This window comes from Chaetodon trifascialis, chromosome 8 (genome assembly GCF_039877785.1).
Source record: "Chaetodon trifascialis isolate fChaTrf1 chromosome 8, fChaTrf1.hap1, whole genome shotgun sequence".
Lineage (NCBI taxonomy): Eukaryota > Metazoa > Chordata > Actinopteri > Chaetodontiformes > Chaetodontidae > Chaetodon > Chaetodon trifascialis.
The window spans coordinates 7,307,492-7,329,455 of NC_092063.1; the positions used below are offsets into that span (position 1 = coordinate 7,307,492).

The 21,964-nt window shown below is 44.8% G+C and overlaps 1 protein-coding gene across 3 annotated transcripts in view; it reads left to right on the forward strand.

Moving 5' to 3' along the window:
• The first annotated feature begins 203 nt into the window (after positions 1 to 203).
• Positions 204 to 21,964, forward strand: part of pacsin1a (protein kinase C and casein kinase substrate in neurons 1a) — a 34,652-nt gene continuing 12,891 nt past the window's right edge. Inside the window, exons 1-3 of one of the 3 annotated variants that reach the window (XM_070967560.1) lie at positions 204 to 508; positions 6,874 to 6,944; positions 21,670 to 21,799. In XM_070967560.1, coding sequence (XP_070823661.1) covers positions 21,740 to 21,799 — 60 coding nt within the window. In that variant the 5' untranslated portion in view covers positions 204 to 508; positions 6,874 to 6,944; positions 21,670 to 21,739. The other 2 variants (XM_070967561.1, XM_070967562.1) reach the window with 2 other exon arrangements.

Below are 21,964 nucleotides of genomic sequence, written 5' to 3' on the forward strand. Positions count from 1 at the left end.
ATTGGTTGGAAAGTGGAAGTCACATTTGGGGCTCTCCCCATTTTAAATCCGAACTATAAACCGCAATATTATTTTAGGTATGTATCTATTTTCTTTAATGAAAAATATTTCCCACACACTCAAATATGATCCACACGAAACTTTCATGCGCGTGAAAGCTTACGAACGCGAACCACCCACTCCCACCTGCAGATGCGGACACATCTGGCAAAGCTCCCCTAAGCTCATGTGGCAAATGTTGGGAGGGGAATTTGAAAAGTCGTGCATTAGCTCACTCGTTTCCCCGCAGCCTGTCTCTGTCGTCCATTGAAAGGAAATCGCTGGGCCATCCCCCCGACGCGCGCCTGTGCTGTGGAGCTCCCCCTTGCTGCGTGCATCGTGATCTAGTGGATGCGGAGTCTTGCGGAGAACGCAGGGTCACCTTCTGTCACTGCAAGGGGAAATACAGAATAAACTGCAGCACAGACTGTCAGATAGTGGTGCACCTCAGCAGCGGGCAGCGTCTCTGGTAAGTCGGTGCGTGTGTCTGCTCCGCGTTGATGCCACATTGCTGCACAGGGGAAGAGAAGCTGAGCATCCTTTTATAGCAAAGGGCGACGCAGGGATAAAGGAATCTCGTTTCCAGTATCGTCTCCCATCGTTCGGGCCATGTCTCATCCCCTCTCCGCCGCGAGACCGACCAAGTACTACAGATACACGAGCAATAAGAGCGATTTTGAATTATGCATGCGTCATTTTAAATGGTGTACGGCTGTTTGCATACACCAAGGGTGAAGAGGACCATCTTGCATCATCTTTGGATTACTATTGCAGGCTCTGCTCTCCAGCTGAACTCTATTCTTGAGTGGTTCACTTCGGTTGTGCACTGTCAACCTAATATTGTGACTTCCTTTGAATGAGTAGGACGGGGTGTTGTTTTTACCGTACAGCTGTTTCTGTTGCCCTTTGAATTGGCGAGGAAGCGCAAATTTGACCTCAGGGTCCAAATTGTATCAGCGATGCAATGTTTGTTTGCTTAAGCAATCTCTGCAGAAAGATTAGAGCATACATGATCAGTATGATGTCAAAAATTGGTGGTATGTTACGTTATAGTATTTGGAGATGGTGGTAAAGCCTGGGGAGGGATTGCCATTTTATGCTCCTTGCCATGCGCCAAATGGGTAAACAAGACCAGGAATGTGATGTGCGTCGATCAAACGCGTCGGAATCACCGCTTCTTTCTCTGCATGATGGCTTTTAATCGTTAGTCATTCATTGCATAGGAGTCGGGGTTGTTTTTGAAGGATTTCTCGGGGAAATGGACGCGCATGTTAATGAGAGCACTCCGCTCTGACGTTATGTAATTGGTTGTCACAGCACAGCGAGGAGCCATCTCTGGCGTCATTGTTGTGTTTTTTTTTTCTTCTTCTTCTTCAGCACCACAGAGGAGGAGCATCCTGCTTTCTACATGGGATTAGGTGCATGTGGTCTTTTAATCATTCATCAAATCTGCTCCCGGGCTGAAATGCATCCAGGCTTCCAGCCGAGCGGAGTGTCCCGTAGCCACGTTGACGCGCTGAGCAGCGGAGATGTTAGTTGTTGTGTTTCTGCAGTTTGTTTCGTCGTTTCTTCTTTAAACCCTGCAGCCTCTCCACCTCAAACCTCCAGCCGTGCGCAGAGAGTGCGCGTCTGCGTGTTATCGTGTCGAACCCCGCGGCTTTCCGTCCGGGTGGTGACGCAGCGGATGACAGCCGGCTCGCTCGTGTCCGCCTCGGCTCGTTGTGGAGCTGTCCGCGGTGCTGAGCTCACGGTTTGCTGTCAGCAGTCAAGGTGCCCCCAAGAGAGCCCGGCACGAGGCTGCAGAGGAGAGATGATGATACGGTCGGGGGGGTAATCCAATTCTGTGGCGGAAGGGGGGGGGGGGGGGGGGGGGTCAAGAGTGCTCGCTATTTATCAGCAGAGTCCTCACTGTCCACGGCGGAGACGAGTTAGAGGAGTTAGAAGTGTATCATCAGGATGTCCTCCAGGCCCAAAGTCTGATCAAAACATCGTCTTTTCCAAGATCTGTAGGAGCTGATATCTATCTATCTATCTATCTATCTATCTATCTATCTATCTATCTATCTATCTATCTATCTATCTATCTATCTATATCTGTCTGTCTGTCTGTCTGTCTGTCTGTCTGTCTGTCTGTCTGTCTGTCTGTCTGTCTGTCCCTTAAAATGAAACTGTGACCACAAAACACTCAAAATTTGTGGCCTTTGTGTGTTTAATCTGAAGGATTTTTACACAGTCAAAAAGATAATTCATAATTTCAAATTGGGGGGGGTATACAGTCATATAAAAATACAAACATTTTGTGCAACACAAATGTTTGTTTTTCATCCTTATCTCTATCATCATCATGATCTCGTGACCCTTCAGATTGATGAAATTTGGGCCTAGTTAGTAAAGCTGGGTATCGAACCTAAAGCGTCCTTTTTAGTACCAACTGAAAGGACTAAAGGACTCTATAGCAGGTTGTGTTGATGCAGCATTTAAAGGCATGATATGTGTAAAATGGACCAGAGCTATGTTCTATGTTTTGTTGAGTCGTGTACTTCCATTATCCCAAATGTTCCTAACAATGTTCAAACCCGGAGAAATTTGTACTTTCATTCAAGCTAACGTTGCGTTTCATTTGGTCGGTGACGACGTTGTTATGACCTCCAGAGAAACACCAGACGATACGTGAGGAAGGACGTCAGCGAGCTAGCTAGCCACGCTGTTTAACCTTGTTTGTATTGCTGAGTCGTGATGGAGCACCGTTGTTGGTTTTCATCGACAGTGGTGGTTGTTTAACCATGAAGACAACAACTCCCAAGATCCCACGCTACTTCCTGACATCATCAAATTCCAGCTTTTGTTATTGTTTTGATTGAGAGACCCCTAGTGGCAGAAATGACACGCTGCGTGTTTAAGATGAAAGAAGAGGGAAAAGTTTATTTTGGTGTCTGTGCTGAAACCCGGGTGATAATTCTCTGCATGTGCTTTTGTTTGTGCCGGAGTCTGTGCTCGGCTGTGTCCTTCAGCGGCAGAGAGCTAATAATTAAGTCAGGAACTACTCGTCCTTCTCTCTTTGAGGCTGTGTGTTTATTTTCTAAGGCCACCACAAGTATGTCATCTCGAGCTGCTCACCCAGAGTCTGCGGTGCTGCTCATTTCGTGTTTCCATGCCCGACTCATTTTGTCTGTGATTATGGCCAGGCAGTGTCTTCCTGCTCAGCAATTTAATTACCTTTTGCACTCATGCAACCACTGGCTTGCTCTGTGGTTATCTCCAACCATTCAAAGAAAACAGTATTTGTGACGTGAAGGTTATCTACCAGCGCTAGAGCACAGTGAGGTTAACCCAGAGGGTGGAAATAATAGTTTTAGGCCGCTTTGCCTCATGATTTTAGGTAGTTTTTAATCTGAATCCTCTTAGTTTGGTTTCTTTTTGGCCTCGTCCACATGAACTGACAAAGGATTAACAGGAGTGTGGGAAGTGTGGGAAGCACGACAGTTCAAGCTATTGTCATTTTTTGGGTTGTTCTGTTTAATGTGCAATGTCTAAAATAGGTGCAGGACTTCTGCTTTGTTCTTTGCACATTAGACGCCGCTTAAATCTGTAATCAGTTGTACTTTTTAACTCATGGCGATAATTGCGTTTCAGATGAGAATCCTCCCTCTAACACTTGGTTGTTCTGTTTCATTATGACAATGTGAGGGCTAATGGAGGAGCTGCTGCAGAATACTGATGTGTGCAAATCACTTTTCAGATGCAAACCTGCATCCAAGCGGTTTAAGAGGGTTTCGGTTACGCTTGGTTCTTGTCGCGTCTCTCTTTATATACCTTCCTCCTGTCGGTGACCTTGGTTGTTGTTTTACCACGCCGTCGGTCTTGGGTGTTTGTGGATGGTCCTGAGACATCATGTGTGAGGAGAGAAAGGACAATGTGTGAAATAGCAGGGCTGTTTTTTGATATCCTCTTTGGCGTGCTCGCCGAGGAAAGGGTTAAAGGTTCCTGTTGCTCTGTTAAAGGAGGAGATAGTGGTGTCTGACAAGGTGTGAAAAAAGAGGCAATGTAGGAACAGGGAGTCTGAAGGGCAGCTGGCGTGTCTCATTTCTCTGGGCGCACAGCAGAACACACACGGGGGGGAAGACTCTATCCTCGCTGGAAGATTTGTGACGCTGGAGATTATCAGAAGCGTCCACGTCACCTTTTGCAGCACAGAAAGGCTTTCATTTAGTTTTTAGTTTCCTGTCTGTGGATCTGCTTCCATGTGCGAGGCTTTTTATTTTCTGAAATATTAATGGAGTAATCAATCCATTCAGAGGGATGTCTGACAGCTGATTTTACCTTATTACACATTGTCCTTTCCTGCATCTGCAGGGGGCACATCATGTCCTACAACAGATGTGTTTATTTATGTGTATGAATGAGCGTCATGTTACCTGCTGCCTCTCACGCACTGAAGCTCCACCTGAGGCAGAGCACTGATGTAGCATGTGTCAGGATATTTTGGGCAATTCAAAATGGAGTCCCAGCGTGCCAATCGAGGGCATGAATCACTCCGTGGAGTCTGGATCGATACTGGCGTGAATGGTTAGACGTCAGCGTCAGTGGGTTTTGTTTATGCGCTGTCTGGTGGCAGCTGAACGGACGTATGAAGGCAGCAGCTTCAGGTCATTGTTTTGAACACTAGAGGGTGTGTTCCTCATGGCCATGTTCAGAGAGACAGTGGCAGACAGAGAGACAGATGATATAATGTTGCCTTCTGGAAAAGTAAAGCATTTCATCATGGTGTGTGTCTGAAAGCCTTGAATTGAAACTAAGGCTGCAATTAACAAGTGCTCAGCTGATTAATCCTCGGCTCTGTAAAATGTCAGAAAATTGTGAACAATGTCGATTTCCCAGAGCCAGCGTGACGTCAAAAGTGTTGTTATGTCTGACCAACAGTCTAAAACCAAAAGATAGTACAATTGTTATTATATATGATGAAGAAAATGAGCAAATATTGGCATGTAAGAAGGTGGAATCTGATCATTTTGGCATTTTTATCTAAGAAAAAGAATATTTTCTGTTGACTGACTTATCGATCAGTCAGTTAGTGTTTCAAACTGCAGCTGGCTGGTAAATGATTAACAATCTATGCTGGGATTTCTTCACCCTGAGGCTGCTGATGTCTGTCCTTCAGTCAAATAAGACCACCATAAAGTGACCATGACTCAGCATTTTAATTCATGCCAGAACCTGCTGGAGGTGGCGGCTGTCAGGCGTCCCACTGTGCCCACAGCTCAGGTTGCTTCATCTCGCTGGGTGGGCTGCTTCATCGCGGTTTAACCTGTGAATTCAGTGCATCTATCCATTATCTGAACAGCTTATCCTGTTCATGAGGTGCAGGAGCAGATCCCAGCACACACACAGTGGGTGAGGGGTGGTGGTGGTGGTGGTGGTGCACACTCCACGGGGAGGAAGATTCAGGCACACTGCACGTAAATGAGTGAAAAACAGACGTATGCAAATACAGATGCAGAGAGGAGAATATCAGCCAGTCACATGACGCTTTCAGACAGATTAAGCTGAACCGAAGTCATTATGACCTCATCAACGTTGCACGCTGAATATGTAGCTATTAAAGAGAAGACAAGATGGCCGTATGATGACATGAGCATGATGTTGAAGCTGCAAGTAGTGATTGTTTTCATTTCTAAATCATTGAAATGCCCAAATGCCCATCACATCGTCCCAAAGCTCCTTGAAACGGTCTAAAACCCAGAGATAGTCAGTTTGCAGTGATATGAAACAGAAAAGCAGCTGAAAGCGGTGAATGATTTAGCTTTTTCTCAAAAACTTCTCTGTTAATCGATTAATCCACCGATTGTGTCTGCGGTCCCTGTGTTTCAAACCGTATGGAAAGCACACATTTTTAAAAATCAAGCGTGTGCGTTTCTTTTCCTGCGTGCTTATTTTATGCAAATTCAAACATTTCCAGCCGGCGCCGGCGATGGAGTAATTCATGTTGAAAAGAGCACTAATCATGCCGGATCATCCACTGGACGATCCAGTTAAGTGCAGATAAACATGAAACAATCATGTTATCTAGAGAGCTGCATGGTGGACACGTAGTACCTGCACATATGAACGTATTTGAAGGAACGATTGCATCCTCACTCCAACTATAAGCCTTAAATCTAAATGTTGCTTCGTCTTTTGAGGTTTATTACATGTTGCGTTGGAGCACCATATATTATTAGCTGTAATACATTGCTGTTTAAGGTTTGGCAGTGTGGGTGAGCGGCATGTGTTGAGTTTTGTGTGTGTGTGGGCTGCATGCTGTTAAAATGTGGTATGCGTTAGTGGCAGCAGAAAGGTTACACTCTTTAAGATAAATGCTGAATACATACAGTTATACATATATTACTTGCTCATCTTATATCAATGTAATATGTCGTCTGGTGTCACATTTACAAAAGTCTCTAAAATCCAAAAATCATTGCAGAATTGAAACCCAAATCAGTACAGTACAAGATTAATTAACTTACATTAACACTGCCTGGTTTAGGATTCTGCCAGTATTAATTATCTTGTTATCGGAGTGTAAACTGTAAGGAAACAGGAGGCTGAGCTTATTAAATCTTCTACTTCCCACAGAGTCAGAGTTCACTAATCTCCCCTTGATTGTGATCGTTCAAAATGAAATTCGGCTAATCTCTCGACATCTCTGCCTCTGTAAACATAATTGGTGTTTTGACGCATGTTGGGCTGATTTCTGTTCGTGTTCCCATTAGGAGGCATTTAGCAGCAGTTAAGCTTCCCGCTACTCGATGCTCAGAGGACTGACCCCGACATCTCGTGTTTTTCTTCGCACAGGTGATCTCCTGCAGGGGACCGACAGCTCTCCGTGAGGTTTATGGAAACCTGACCTCCCACTGGTGGAGAAGGTGAGTTCTGCCTGTTTGTGCCGCTTCGAAATCTTCCCGCTTGCTTGGTCCTCATTTAGTCTGGAGTTTCACAGGTAATCCAGCAGGACCGCAGCAGGCTTCTTAAGGACCTTTTGTATAATTTATAATGCTAAACACACCACTTGAGGTAATTAATAGCTCTTTTGTCAGCGCTGTTAATATTTCATGAGAGCGTCGCAGTGTGCTAACTGGAGGTCGTTTTCGTTTCTGATATGAGACTTTTATATTGAATTGTCCTTTATCTGGTCCGCTCTGTGCATGAGTGTGTAATGCATGATTTACATGGCAGATAGGATTTCAGTGCTACTGTAGGGTTGCATTCAAGCTCTCTAGCTCCAGTCGATCGCACGCACCAGCCCGCAGTCTCTCTGGGTATCAATAACGTTTTGACTCTCAATAATTTACCCTTTTTTCTGTTGCTTTTCGAGGCGATTATCTCAGAATGCGCTTTCATCCCCTCACCGAGAGCAGCTGTGGTTGTCTCACTGGGAGGAACGATAACTCAGGAGTGATTATTGATTTCCTTGTTTGATCTCTTTGTTTCGTGAGCGTTATGACAGAACCTCTCTGCAGCGGCGAGGCTAAGCAGCTGTTTGATGAGCACAGACTTTTGTTTGTGTGCGCAGGAAGGCTCATCAGCACACGATGGCCCAGTTCAGGAAGGCTTCTCCGGGGATCCTCAGTTTGGTCTGAGTGAGGAAGCTGGGTCAGAGGAATATAATGTGTTTATACTGTCGGTAAACAATGCGCTGAAAGGTTTAGCAAGAAATACAGCTGCGAAGGAAACAGTATCACCAGCAGCAATATTATACCAGCTTGTCTTGCCCAGACATTATTTTCCCCTCTCTGGCCTCTAAAACTGCATCGCCATCTTCCACAAATGCACTTTTAACATCACGTTGCATCTTTGATTTTCAGAAATGCCTCTTTTCTTTAGTTTGTTTAGATAGCCACTTAACCACAAATGGCTCATCGGATCAGGGGACTTTTAGTCTGCAATTATCGTATTTTCAAATATGTAATCAAGGACAAAATGTACCAGTTTGATTCTGCATTTTCAAAATGCAAAAGATGTCTATATTCATTCATAGCTATTCAAAGCTAAAGTCTCGGTGTAGAGTATCCACACTGATTGCTTTTGTCATAAATCAAGAAGCAAATCTTGAAGTTATTACAAACTAAATTTGTACTAATACAATTAGAAAAAACGGAGGGAAAGCAGGAGGAGTTGTGCTTGCAGTGTAGTCAGTAATAATGTTTAAAGAGCGAGTAATCAAATAAAACCAAGTGTTTTTATTTAATGCATTAGTTCATCAGCTGTCTGCCACACTTTGCTGCGTGGCCTATAAAAACGTGGAAAGTAGGATACTGATATTCTTACTTCTTAGAGTCAGTTTTAGAGCTGATCACTGCTCCCCCCTCCTGCCAGCTGGGGAGGTCGCCCAGGCTTAGTGGCTTGTTGATGCCTTCAGGCTCGTTAGCTACATAGAAACATTTACACCAGACTTATTTATTTTCCTCCCGTCTCTATTTAACAACCAGCAGCGCTGGTTTGGCTCATGGTTAGACGTGTCCATCAGTCACTCTGCGAGCCGAATTGGCAATATCGGCTGTCAAGGCTGCCTCAGATAAACAGTATGGGTGAGTGCCAATTCAAAGTATGATATGGATGCAAATGAAAGTCACACTGGCTTGTTTTACTGAGCTACAGCTTGCTGCGCTTTTACTTCGTCTAATCTGATCAGGGTCTTTGCTTTCCAGTGCTGAGTTGTGTCCTCACGTGCCGTACGTTGACAGGTCCCGGTCCAGTTGCGAGTCCAAACCCGTGATTTCTGAAATTGAGGTCTGATTGGAGTCTCAGTCACATGGTGGCATCAGTCAGTTGCTCTCCCTAAACAGCCGCTGGTATTAGAGGTGGGTGTATAAATAGGGATGTAAGATGATTAGTCTGGACATTCAGTTGATGTATCTCTGGGCAAACTGGTGTCACTGCTTGTCTTCTCTTCTCAGTTTTCTCTTATCACAATCTTATTTAAGTGCATCAAGGAGATGTTCGTTGCATCAACATTGTGCCTGCCGCACCTTTATTTATATATATTGGCTGGTTATCAGCATTTTGAGGGAGATTGCTTGTTCTTTTGTTGGCCCATTCATAGACTTTTTTAGCTGTTGTGGCTCCATGGATGACAATAACATTCATGATCCCCAGAGGATGAATCTTACTGCCTTTTGTGATCCCCTGACTTTTCTGCTAGTGCCACACATGAGGTTGACACTTATGGCTTTAAGTAAAATTACTCTTGGACTGTTGGATGGATTAGCATGAAACTGGGTAAAAAACATTCACGTTCCCCTGAGGATCTTGGGCCATCATCAAGTCAAAGTCTCAGCTGTAAATGTTAGCATGCTAACACGCTAAACCAAGATGGTGATGGTGAATATTTATTGTAATTCAATCTCCTTTTCCTCCTTTTTAAAGAGTGAAACACAGCTGATAGTGAGAGATTTTCATGTTGCTGTGTTAGCAGCCCCTCCTGTCTCCCCTCTCATGTACGAACAATAGCAAACATAGATTTTTATCATCAGGAACATCAAGTTTCCAAATGGCTCTTTTAGTTAGTATGAAAGCATTTTATTCATCACCTGCATGTGTGACATTTACTTCAGAAAGCGAGCCAAAGCGTCTTACCAACGAGTCTTGAAGCTGCTTTTGAAAAAGGAAATTAAATGAAATTTCTGTTGTTGATAGCACTAAAACCTGCTATTATTTTTGGTTGAAATAATCTGTAGCACTCTTTCTTTTTCCATAACTCTGCCTCACCTCATACATTCACATACATGAACAGGCCGTGTGCTTGAAGGCAGCCCATCAGTATTCAGCGCAGCATCAGGCAGCTAAACAGTAAGAAGGCAGAAAGCTGGTGCGTTTGAAGAGCAGCATTCCCAGATTGACTATTGCCTTGTTCATTCACGCCCTCCCTTCCTCTGCTGCCGCTGTCAGCCGGGACGTCAGGAAAAACTGGACTGGAACCAGAGCCTCCAGCCTCTCTGCTCCATCTCACAGCCGCTGCTGCAGTTCATTCCTCCATCACCACCCATCACAATATGTCTGTCTCCCCCTCCTCTGCTCCTCTCTGCCTCCCTGGTCCGCCTCTCTCTGCCCTCCCCCGGCCGTTTTTTCCCCCTGTCTTCACCACACTGTCACCAGGAGGCTTGTGGCGAGAGGCTTGACAGTTACATAACCACTGCAGCAGCGTTCAGGACGCTGTGTTAAATCACAACTCAGTCAAGTGTGTGTGTGTGTGTGTGTGTGTGTGTGTGTGTGTGTGTGTGTTTGTCTTTGTGGGTGCTTCCTATTGTGAAATGTATGTTTCCTCAAATTTGGGGACGGTTCCAGCAGGCGTCCATTCAGTAGTTTCTTCCTGTCTCTCTGCCTGACTGTCTCTCTGTTTGTTTCCAGCTGTCTGGGATCTCTCATTGTTTATCTCTTGGGATATTTTTTCACTCAGTATCTGGCATGGATGGTTCATTAGTGCAGCTACCGTGTGTGTGCATAAATGGATGGAGCAGTATTACCCTTCCCACTGTAAATTTTCCTGGATCGTGTTACAGTTCGTCAACAATTTTCAACAGACTTATTTTAACTTTATTTCTGAGAAATCATGTTTTCCTCAATTAGTTTGGGATGCTGAATATATTTAAACAGTCCACATGCTGGCAGCTGTGTGAGGCTCTGCTTCGGCACAGCAGTGCGCTAAATGCTAACATGTTGATCTTAAGCAAATATAATGTTTACCATCTCACTTTAGCATGTTAGCATGCTAGCATCTGTATTGCACAAATGAAAATTTTGACAGGATGATGGCGCTTTATGAACCATATAGTAACAAAGTTATCAGGATTATATACTGTATTTACATAGTTACATAGAATTTCATGGCAATCCATCCAATAGTTGTTTGATATTTCAATCACCACAAATATCACCCTGATGGTGACGTGAGAGGAACAGCAAGTCGCTAGGACGTCAGTAGGATGCGTCCTCTGAGGACCATGAATATGTAAAATTTCATGGCAAAGTGTGGCTGAACTGATCCAGAAACTGATATTCAACCGATTTGAGCTGCTATCCAAAACTCAAATTATAATTTCAGACCTTCATTAGCAGCACAAGCAGGCAGAATTTAAGGCTCTGTGATTGGCTGTTTCTCACCGCAGTGCTGATTAGGTTTTGTAATTCTGTCATGATGTATTTACTCAGTCTTGTCAGTGAACTAGATCTTTTTCATTGCCTTTGCTGGTCGTTTGTCCCGATGGTTTCATGCCCATCTAAGCAGCCAGTAACATAACTTTGTCTGAGCAGATATAAAATATAACTTTGACAACTGATACCTTATGACACCTCCGTCTTTACTACCCTGTTTGATCTTACTTATTTTTCAAGAAGGCTGCATAACATAAAGATAAATACTCTAGTCCTCGCTCCTACCCTTCTTAGGACGAGCACACGCCACCCACTGGGCTGTCACTGGTGTTTGCTTCTGACAGCTCAGCTCTCAGAAACTTGAAAAAAGGCTGTGTAGCTGTGGAGCCATGCTTCAGGTAAAGTCTGCACAGTGCCTAGTTTGTAGTCATAGTTGTAAACAAGGTCGCAGCGGCAGTGAGTCATGTCATTATGTCTATAGTTCATCGATTGATCTCGCTGAGGTGCGCTGAGCCTCCTGCTGCAAGTTAAAGCAGGTTTGACCACGATTAAGCTGTATGCTTGTGTTGTATTTCAGATGTGTTGCAGAAAAAAAGAGTTAATAGAAAGACTCACTTTAGTCTAAGCTTGATGCTTTAGGTTTTAGCTGTGCCTGCTGATCGGTTCACCATTTTGATCCAGAGTGAAATCTCTACCACCACTGGATGCTTTGCCATGAAAGCTGGTGCATTCATGCTCCCCTGAGGATAAACACTGCTGATTTGGCGACCCCCTGACTTTACCTTGAGCACCCCCAGTAGGGCTTTTCCATTGACAGTTTTGGCCGTGCTGAGTCAAACCAGACCACTTTGATTTGCCTTTCCATGACCAGTCGGGTCAAAGCACGCCTGACCGCCTCCTAGCAGGTCGTGGTGACGTGATGGGCTTCATTTCAGCGACATGTTTGAATAACCTCAGCTGCTATGGCCAGACGGCGCAGACGCTTCATCAGTTTCAATCATCCCATCTCTGTTTTTCAGGAAATAGGCGGTAGATGCCCAGAAAAGTCGTAACAACCTGAAAATCCATGATATGTAGCTCTTAGTGAGGCAGCAGCGCCTGCTGCACAGTGCAATAATAAAAAGCACTAAAGAGCTTAAAGCACTGCTGTGCTGCTAGCACGGCTGCAGACTCTTGTTCGCTGATCACTCCTGAATGGAGACTGTTTAATTTAGTGTTATATTGTCAATTGAATAAGGACTATTCATAACTACCCAGTTCTTTTTTCATGTCTCTCAACCAGAGGTCTAAAAACAAAGTCAGTGTTACGCTTCTCTCTCTACACTCTACTATCTGATTAATTATAGTATTATTTACTGATCACTTAGGCTCATTCTCAGGAGCAGATATTCTTTTATTATTATTACTGTGATAAACTGCTTAAGAAAACAAGCTTGACTAGTTTCACTTTTTTCTGTCATTAAACATAGTTTTAATATCTGTTGCAGTTTTCCACAGCTTTGTGCATACCTGGTATTTGTGTACTTTCAGTTGCCGACATGTGTGTTACAAGCCCATGTCAGAGTGTCAGACCATGACCTCATCTCTGTGGTGACACTGGATGGTCCTTTGATCGGATATTAGAGACTGAACCAGAGCACAAACTGTTTTATAGGCTGTCAGATGACAGGCGGCACAGTGCTCAGTCCCTACCAGCTCCATATGACCTGTAGCTGACCATGACCTCTGACCTCCCCGTGGGGTGGGGGAGGAGAACAGAACAGAAATCAATGTGTATTAATTAAGATGCTGTCTTTTGTCCTTTCTCTTATTTATATCCCAGTGCTGACAAATGATTGTGTGGCCTGTTGTTCTGGGAGCTGAGAGCACACCTGGCTGACTCATACAAAACAGATATTTGATTAAAAATGGTCAACAGGAAAGGGACCCCCCCACCCCCACCCCCACCCCACACACACAAGGAACAAACAGTGATGTAGAAACTTGAGTCTTGATTCTTCCACCCAGAGCTTCTCTGGAGACGTTCATGATCAGATAGCTGAGTCATCCTGCGCTTGTTTGCTTGAAATCATGACCCACACAGCCAGCCAGCCCGCAGGCATGGACTGGGTTGCTATGTTACGATATCCATCCATCATCCATCCACACATCACCTGTAACCGCTGATCCTTTGGAGGGGTGGGGGTGGAGCTGATCCCAGCTGACATTGAGCAGGAAACTGGATACATCCTGGATCACAGAGACAAATAACCACTCAAACTCACATTCACACCTGTGGGAAATATCGCGTCGCAGTTAACCTGCATGCCTTTGGACTGTGGGAGGAAGCCGGAGCACCTGCAGGAAACCCACACCAACACAGGGAGAACATCTATGTCTGCACCAGCAGGTTAAAATATCTCAACATTTACTTTGTGCATACATTCATGGTCGTTAGACGATGAGTCACAGTGACTTCTCCTGACAGTGCCACCAGCAGGCCGACACTTTTCTTTTGTCTTGACGACGGAGGGATTGCCGTGACGTTTGGCATAGATGGTCGTTCCCTCCCCAGGATGAATTGTCATAACTTTTCTTCCTACATTTACCATCTTGCACCATCATCAGGTCAACATTTTAAATGGCCCCATCCTTTGGTTTATGACAAAATGCCTGCAAAACTATTGACATTCCCATCAGCCTCAGCTGCACTTTGTATTCAGTAGTAATTAGCAAATGTTAGCATGCTAAACATGCTGAAGTGTGCTAGCATTTAGCTCAAAGTACCACCTCACAGAGCCGCTTGCATGGCTGCAGAATCTTCTTTTTTACATTGAGCATTTCCTTATGATGGAAAACCACATGGGAAGCTCACTTATCTTCCTTGCTGGGCTTTCCTCTGTTGGCTAGGCTAATAGTTAGCTGGTGGAGGAGGGAGGAGACGAGGGCCTTTGTTCCCTGAATTCTGTTGCAGACTCCTCGTCTGGACGGACACGTCAGTTCAGATTTGACTCACCTGCTCCATGCCCCACTGAGCAGTGAGGAGGGCTCGCTGCACTACATGTTCAGCTGATGAATACAGCACAACACCACCCTCACCCTCCACCCTCACTGATGTTCCTTCACTTCCCCTCTATCTCCACTGCTCTGCCTTCTCTTAATCTATCTCCGATTACTGCAACATTTGTGTGTCTCCTCCTCGGCGCTCCGTCCCTCTCTCTTTTGGTTCAGCGTGCTCTCACGCTTCACGAGCTCCCCTCTTGTGTGTGTGCTGCTGCACGTCCACACTCGAGGACATCCCATTCGTCAGCTGCGGGATGGACGGCTGACACTGCCGAACCGGCCTTCTCACTCCTTCTGAAGCATCGGTCACATGGCCGGCTTAACGACGGCCTCGGCTGTTGGGACGTGTGTGAAGTCTGCACAAGGCAGCTCTGTCTCTTGGCAACATCCAACCGTCTGCTTATCCCGCGCTGCACCGTGAGATGAATCACATCTCTGTGCTGATGTGTTCAGCTGGCCCCATGGCTCCTCTCAGAAACGGCCTGGCTGTCTGAGCAGCACCTTCACCCGGCCTTCATCGCCCCTCCCTGCCTCCATCTCACTCTTCTCCTCCCTGCCGCTGTTTCTCGCTGTCACTCCCTCCTCGCTCATATCTCAATGGAAGACCTCCCTCTGTCTCTCTCCTTGTGTGTCCTGTTACTCAGGCAGTGCGAGAGGAAGCCATGCAGCGCTTATCAAACCGAATCCACAGACAACCAGAGCGCATCATAAGCCCACTGTATATCAAAGCTTTCAGTAGAGTTACTTCTCTGAGTGTTTTTAGGTATTTAGGTGCATTACGAGAGAGAAAAAGAGCACAAAATTATGTTTTGGTCAGTGTGAATTGCTGTTCTCTAATCAGCCAGGACACAGCGATCTGAGTAGTGTGCTGGAGTAAAGTTAGTTCATCTCTCTGAAATCTTCTTACTCTAACAAGCTTAGGTGTTTGTTATGGTTCCCATTCAGTGCTTTAAAAGGCTTGTCAATGCTGGACCTTTTGACCACGTCAGGAACATTTTTCTTTAACTCTCTGAATAACATTCATGCTCGGCAGGTGCCTGCAGTATTTAGTTGCATCATGTTGCTGAGAGCTCAGTCTCAGGTGTGCAGTGCTGAATGGGCCGGCAGTGCATTTGTGATTAAATTGATAGGCGGCTTCTCCTCATCCATAGCCTTTCTGTCACCGCCACGCAGACTCTAATGCATGTGCCCCCATGCAGTAATAAACTAAACTGTCCTGACAGTAATAATATCATAATTCAGCCGCACATTCCTGTCTCCACTTGTTGTCTCTCTGTCTCGCTCGTCCTATCCGCTTCTTCGCTCTTCTCTCCAGCCAGCACCCTCCCCCTTCTAAAGCTATTCAAGTGGCACACTGCGGGATTATCCCTCAGCCTCTGAGACATGCTGGTTCGGTCAGACTTATCGTCCTCTCTGGGTTCACTTTGGCCACAGGGGTCAAAGCTGTAAAAATATAATTTGCGACACAACCTTTACCATTAAAAGTAGTAAAGGACAAACTTGGACCACAGCATCCACACGGAGTGTTAAGCAGTTGTGCTTGTGTACAAATTCCAGGATTCTTTTTATTTTTGTTTTTTTTTCCAATGATGGAGCCAACCATGGTGAGTGAATGTGCAGACCGGTCTTCAGTTGCTTGCAAGCGTGCAAAAGTTTGAATTGTAGTATTTCGTCAGCTTCAGATGGCAGAACCGCCTCTGCAGTCACAGCAGACTCCTAAAGGACTTTAAGCTGCGAAAGAGGCTGCTTTGACAGCAGCAAGCGTTCTGGTCGGCGGGTGGTTTGTTAACATTTTCAGACCAAAAGATAAATCCAAACAGATGAATGTGTCTTGCGCTGATCAGCTGTTATTTTTAGATTTTACCCATGATTGTTATTTCATGTTGTACACACTCGTATTAAATCATTCTGTCGCATTTGTGTCAAATTTGTTTAGCTGAAACCTGAGTATTATGAGAAACAGGATGTCTTCTTCACTATGACTTTGTCACCAGGGGAATTGGAGGTGTGTTCACAGCCATTGAGGTGGATTGACCTCAATAACTGCAGTATAAGCCCCTCTCCACAATGCTTACCACTCCCACCCTCCACCCTTATCCATCTCAAGGGACACACGACAATCTCTCACCGTGGGCCAAAACTGTGAGCAAAGGCTGATGACGTTTATGTCCACACTGTCCTCAGACACTGGTGCCAATGTGGACGTCAGAACCATGTCTTTTATGTATGTTTGAGAGCTTTTCATGTCACAATCATTCCATATAACGATCCATGCTACAGTTATTCGATCAAGGCCTAGTTTGAGATTGTGGATTTAAGAAAACACACGCGATTTGGGAATTATTGTGTTAATGCTCTCTAAGCATCACCAGGCGTTGTGCTGGTTTAAGTTTGGGACACGTTTGGTTTTTGTTATGAGCTGGGATTCTGGCATCGCTCTGCAGCTTAATTGGCTTTGATGTCACTAGGTGTTGTAGTCACGGATGCAGAAGCTAATTGGACGACTCGACTGATGCACAGGGGGCGGGACCAACGGTGTTTGTTTGTTGCTGAGATTAAGACATGCTACTGTAAGGCTGCTTAGCTGCACGGTACCCTCTTGCATCACATAGTCGAATGTTTACATCAAATGGCTTTCAGTGGGGTTTTTTTTTCTTCAAAATACATTTTTTTATCTGCAAGACACAAATTTATAGTGTCTTAAACTTTTGTTATTCTGATCATGACTGTACTGAGGAGACTCATCCCACCAGGTGGAAGCACTGTTGTCAAGCTGCATATGAATCTGCAAATATAAAAGTTCTCAGTTAGTTTAACTTTGTGTAAAGACTGGAGAACCACAACTTGTCAATTTTTATGCAGGTTAAACAAAATACAACATATTAATATTTGAGTTGTACAGATTTTGTTACCTTTAGATGGAGCCAGGCTAGCTGCTTCCCCCTGTTTCCAGTCTTTGTGCTAAGCTAAGCTAACTGTCTGCTGGCTGCAACCTCATATTTACCATACAGACACAAGAGTGGTGTCCACCTCCTGATTTGATTCTGAAGAAAAATGTTAAAAACTATTCCTTTACATAGCTCATGACTTCAGTAGATTGGGGTTGGGGTATTTGGGTTGACTCCATAACTCTTTACTGAATTGTCTTCATTGATGCCATGTATAGGTAGTTGACTTTGAGCAGGTTGTGAGGATGGCTAACATTTCCTCGGTGCTGTGTGGATTTGCAGAAAGGGGTTGTGTCCCCGTTTTCAAGAAGGGGGTTACTGAGGGTGTGTCAGAGTCGTACACTCTGCAGAAAGTCCTGCAGGGAGTACAAGATGGCTCAAACTGTTGGGTTGTGAATCGGCTCATCGGTTCAAGATGGGCTTTAGAATCCAGCAAAAACTACATCTAACAACTGAGGGCAGCGCACAGAAGGCATGTTGAAGGTATTCTTGTGTGGAAACATGTTAAAATGTATTCATACTTTCACTTTATACTTTGCTGTACTTTGTAGCTAATCATAGAGATTTCTAGGTTTAGATTAGGACACTTTAGAGTCCTCCAGTATTCCTCAATGTTCGGTAAAATATATTTTTCCTATAAATAGAAAGAGTCTCCAATTGTATCAAACCCTGGAGGTATGATAGAGGAGTAGAGTGCACAGAAAACATTGCTTTTATTCCTCTACTCTCTGAGCCGCGGAGCCCTTTTTTCAGATAAAAAGATGAATTACCAGAAGAAGACTTTGCTGCTGATCCCAGTGCAAGTGAAAGGCTCAAGCTGCCTCCGATTCAGACGCTGACGCTAAAATTGCTAAATCATGGAATCATGGTTCTTTGGTGTTTTGTGTTGTCCACTCTTGAAATAGCCGCTGTCTGAAAGCCGGGACTGCTGAGGGCCCCACAGGCTGGTGTGATGGCCGCTGACAGTAACCAAGGCAACACTGACTGAGCAGGGACAGACTGCCTGTTCTGCAGCTGAAACCAGAACCAGTAACACGGGGTACAAATGTTCCCCTCATGACATTTTGATGAGTCGACCCCCTGTATGTGTGTGTTGCAGGAGCTGCTACTAAAAATACGTCCCTGTCATGAGCTGACCTTGTACTTTCAGGACTCTTATTTTTCTCACAAGGACAGCTGTGTTGTGATGTTGTGTATAAGGAAAGTGAGGTCAGGCCGGTTCAAACTGAGCCTAATGCAGAAAGTCATTTTTCATGACTCATTCCAGGGACGAGGGATGTTGCAGGAATTAGTTTGCACTTGACTGCAGTGGGAAGTTGAAGGATGAAGCACAGAGGGCGCTGGGAATATTCCAGCAGAATATTCCTTGTGATGCAGCACACTGAAGAGTGCAGACTCATTTTATAATCTGAACTGGTCACGGGTCAACCATCATCTGCTTTGACCTCTATCCAGCACGCTTAGCTAACGCTTCATTTGGACCGTGCACGCTAAGAATCAATCAATTACCACACTGTGCTCTTAATAGCATTTTTTTGCAAAACTCTTTATCATTTTAATTAAAAGCTATAATAACGTTGCGTTTTGCACTGTTGGACCATGTGCGCAATTAGATAAGAACCATAATCAACTCTACTTAATTGTTGAGAGCAAGAAAGCTTGTCAGAGCAGGGACATTATCAGCAGAGCCTCATTATTATTAAGCACATATAGTGTGCTGTATTGTCATATTGGTTGTTGCAGTGCAATGAAGAGCTCTCTGTCAAGGCACAGCCATTAGTCATGTGAGCAAAATGGATTAGGCTTCAAACAGAGTTCAATACCAATACAGCCTCTCGCAGTCTCTTCTGTTTTAACGACGGTGGTGAGATATCGACCAGGCGTCAAGCAAATAAATATAAATCGCCGCAAACTCTGGAGGAAATCCAGCAGGAACTGTATACTGTAGGCTCTGCAAAATAATAGGTGATTAAAGCGCATCATTAACGTCTATAGGTTTAAAAATAGGCGCGCTGATCTCGGTTCAGTTTGTTTGTTTCTATTCTATTTTAGGGTTGCAGTTACAGAATGTTTTTTTATTTCTTGAATTAAATCAAACCTCTAATTTAATGGGCAATTTAGCAGGAAATTGGTTTTCAAGTCTCTGTTCTTATTTAAAATGTTGCGTTATTGATGCAAAGCGACAAAACATTTAAGATTTCACAAATAGTCAAATACAGTTTTCCAAAGGCAGAGAAAGGACGAGGCTGACACATAAAACATATAGACACATGCACAACAGCCAAAACAGACTGGACGGAAAAAGGGAAGCAAATATGTCGTGCTAATGCTAATATAATGATGGTGGTAATCACACATTCATTACAGTGTAGCGTGTGTGTGCATGTGTGTGTCTCTCAGATGTAATGTGTCAGAGGAATGAGGAGGGATTCAGGGTCAGAGCTGTGTGTTGGCAGCGATGCTCCACTCTCTCTGGTGTCTTTTCTAGGACACGCCAATATAAGATGCCCCTTCTCGTTCCTCAGGGCACGGCGCTGTATGCATGGCGAAGGAGACTATTTTTATCTCATTATTATAAACGGCTCAAACAGAAGCCCTCACACTGAAAGGTTTCCTCCAGTTGCCGCACTGCTTTTCCGAAGCGTTCCACGAGGCTAGCTTGGCCGTGTTCTGCTTCCAGTGTCCGCCCGTGCACTCGGCAGCGCTGCTTTGTGTCCGTATTTGTGTAATTAGTGATACAGTGCTTTTGCCCTGAACACAGCAGGGGCGAAGCCCCTGCTGTGTTCAGTGCAAAGCACTGAACCACTATTGTTCTTCTGCGTGTTTCTTCTTCTTTTTATTATTATTCTTCATCCGTACTTTTTTTGATTCGCTACTAGTCCTACAGTTTTGGGAGCACCTAGGCGAATGATATATCAAAACGTGCGTCTTGATCGGGATCGGTGTGCTATTATTTTTCTCTACAGAATACGCGTTTTTCGCGTCGTAAGACGCGAAAAACGCACGAAAAAATCCCATAAGAAATGAATGGGACGAGACGAAAAATGCGAAAAAATTTCCCCCTTTTTCAAAGGGTTACTGCTCGGGCATACTTTTACCTAGAGACGCCGTTCCAACTTTAAAACGTAGACACAAGTCTCGTCTATTGCCGTCTTAAATCTCGTTTTAATAGGTGGTATAATTTTGGAGCAGTCGCCGGTCAATGACCGTGAGCGTTTTGGGAGAAATTGTGAGTTTATAATGGGTGTGTATTGCACGGAATGTTCGCGCTAGAGTGGAGGGGATTAACTGCCAGAGTGGAGAGAAGCTGTGAAAATTGTGTGAAATTTTTGTCTTTCCACGCTCCTCCAAAGCACAAATTTCGCTCTACGCACATGAAAATTTCCAAGGTTGTAGTGCCGCTTGCGCTGATTCTCACGATGTGCCTGGCTAAGCGACAGGACTTACGGTTTTTGAGTTGTGAGCCTCTGAGCGAGGAGAGCGCCTCTGACCTCGCCCATAAGGTCCAATACAAATGAAAAACGGGAGAGACAGAAACCAGCCGTTTTTTAACTCGCTCTAAAATCCGCATTTTTCAGCCCAGCGAAAAAAGAAAGTGATCAGAGTGTACAGCAAAGCCTTGTGGCTCTCACGGTGAAGAAATTTCGGCAATAGGAGTTTCGGTGTCGGCGTGAGAAGCGTTTGTTCGGAGGGTGCGCGGAGGCCAAATTCAGACGTTTCTCAGAGTCTCGCAGACCCGCAGGTGGCCTGATCTCAAGTTGCCGTGGCAACCTCTGAGCCTAATTGCCTCTCCCACACACACACATATGGAGCTTTAGCTGCAGCTGTGCAGCTCAGTCAAATGATCAGTTCTCCATTAAGCTCTATAGTGACATGCTAACTAGCCACAGCCAAGCTACCTATTGGTGAGTTGTATGTGTTAGTGATGTAATGAGTGATGTTGGCCTGTTAGCGTTAACCACAATGCTAACGTGCTAATGCTAACATGAGGTCCTATGAACTTGTTGGTGCCTGGAGGTATACCTGTTGATGTCGGGTTGGTGTGCTAACATGCTAATGTTAGCATGCTAATGCTAATATGCTAACTTAGGCTAAAATGAATCTTGAAGGCGTTCTAATAATGGTTCAGAGGTTTTTAATGTGTTATTTGACATGCTAATTTAGCATGCTAATGCTAACATGCTAACATATGTTAAAATGATTGGTAAAGGCATTCTAAGGGTGTTTCAGACCTTTTCAATGTGTTTTTTGACATGCTAATGTCAGCTTAGCATTGTCGCCGATGCTGAAATGGGGTCCTATGAACGGGTTTGACTTTTGATATCGGGTTGCTGTGCTAATATGATGGCACTAGGCATGCACACGGCCCGGCGTTTGCCACACGGCCCAGCGTTTGGCACACGGCCCGGCGTTTGCGCACTGTATCACTCTCCAAATTTCCCGCCGAGGGGAATTTGTCTAGTTTAATGTTACTGTCTCAAACTGTTGTCGTTCTCTTTGTCTCTTCCAGTGCATGAGGAACCCAGCTCTGCTGCAGAGGACAGGTTTAGTCATTAGAGTACTTTGCCGCATCCAGGAAAATGTCTGGCTCCTACGATGAAAGTGCAGGTGCTGACGACACCATGGACAGCTTCTGGGAGGTACAGACGCACCGTCATGTCTGTTCTAATGAGTTTTCATCCTGCACCCGCAAGCCCTCACACCACCCTTTGCCTTGTATTGCCTTGTATTGATGTGGCCTCTGAAGCAGAGTCACCGCTGAAGCCATGAAAATAAGATTTGTGTTACTGAAATTTTATAAGAAA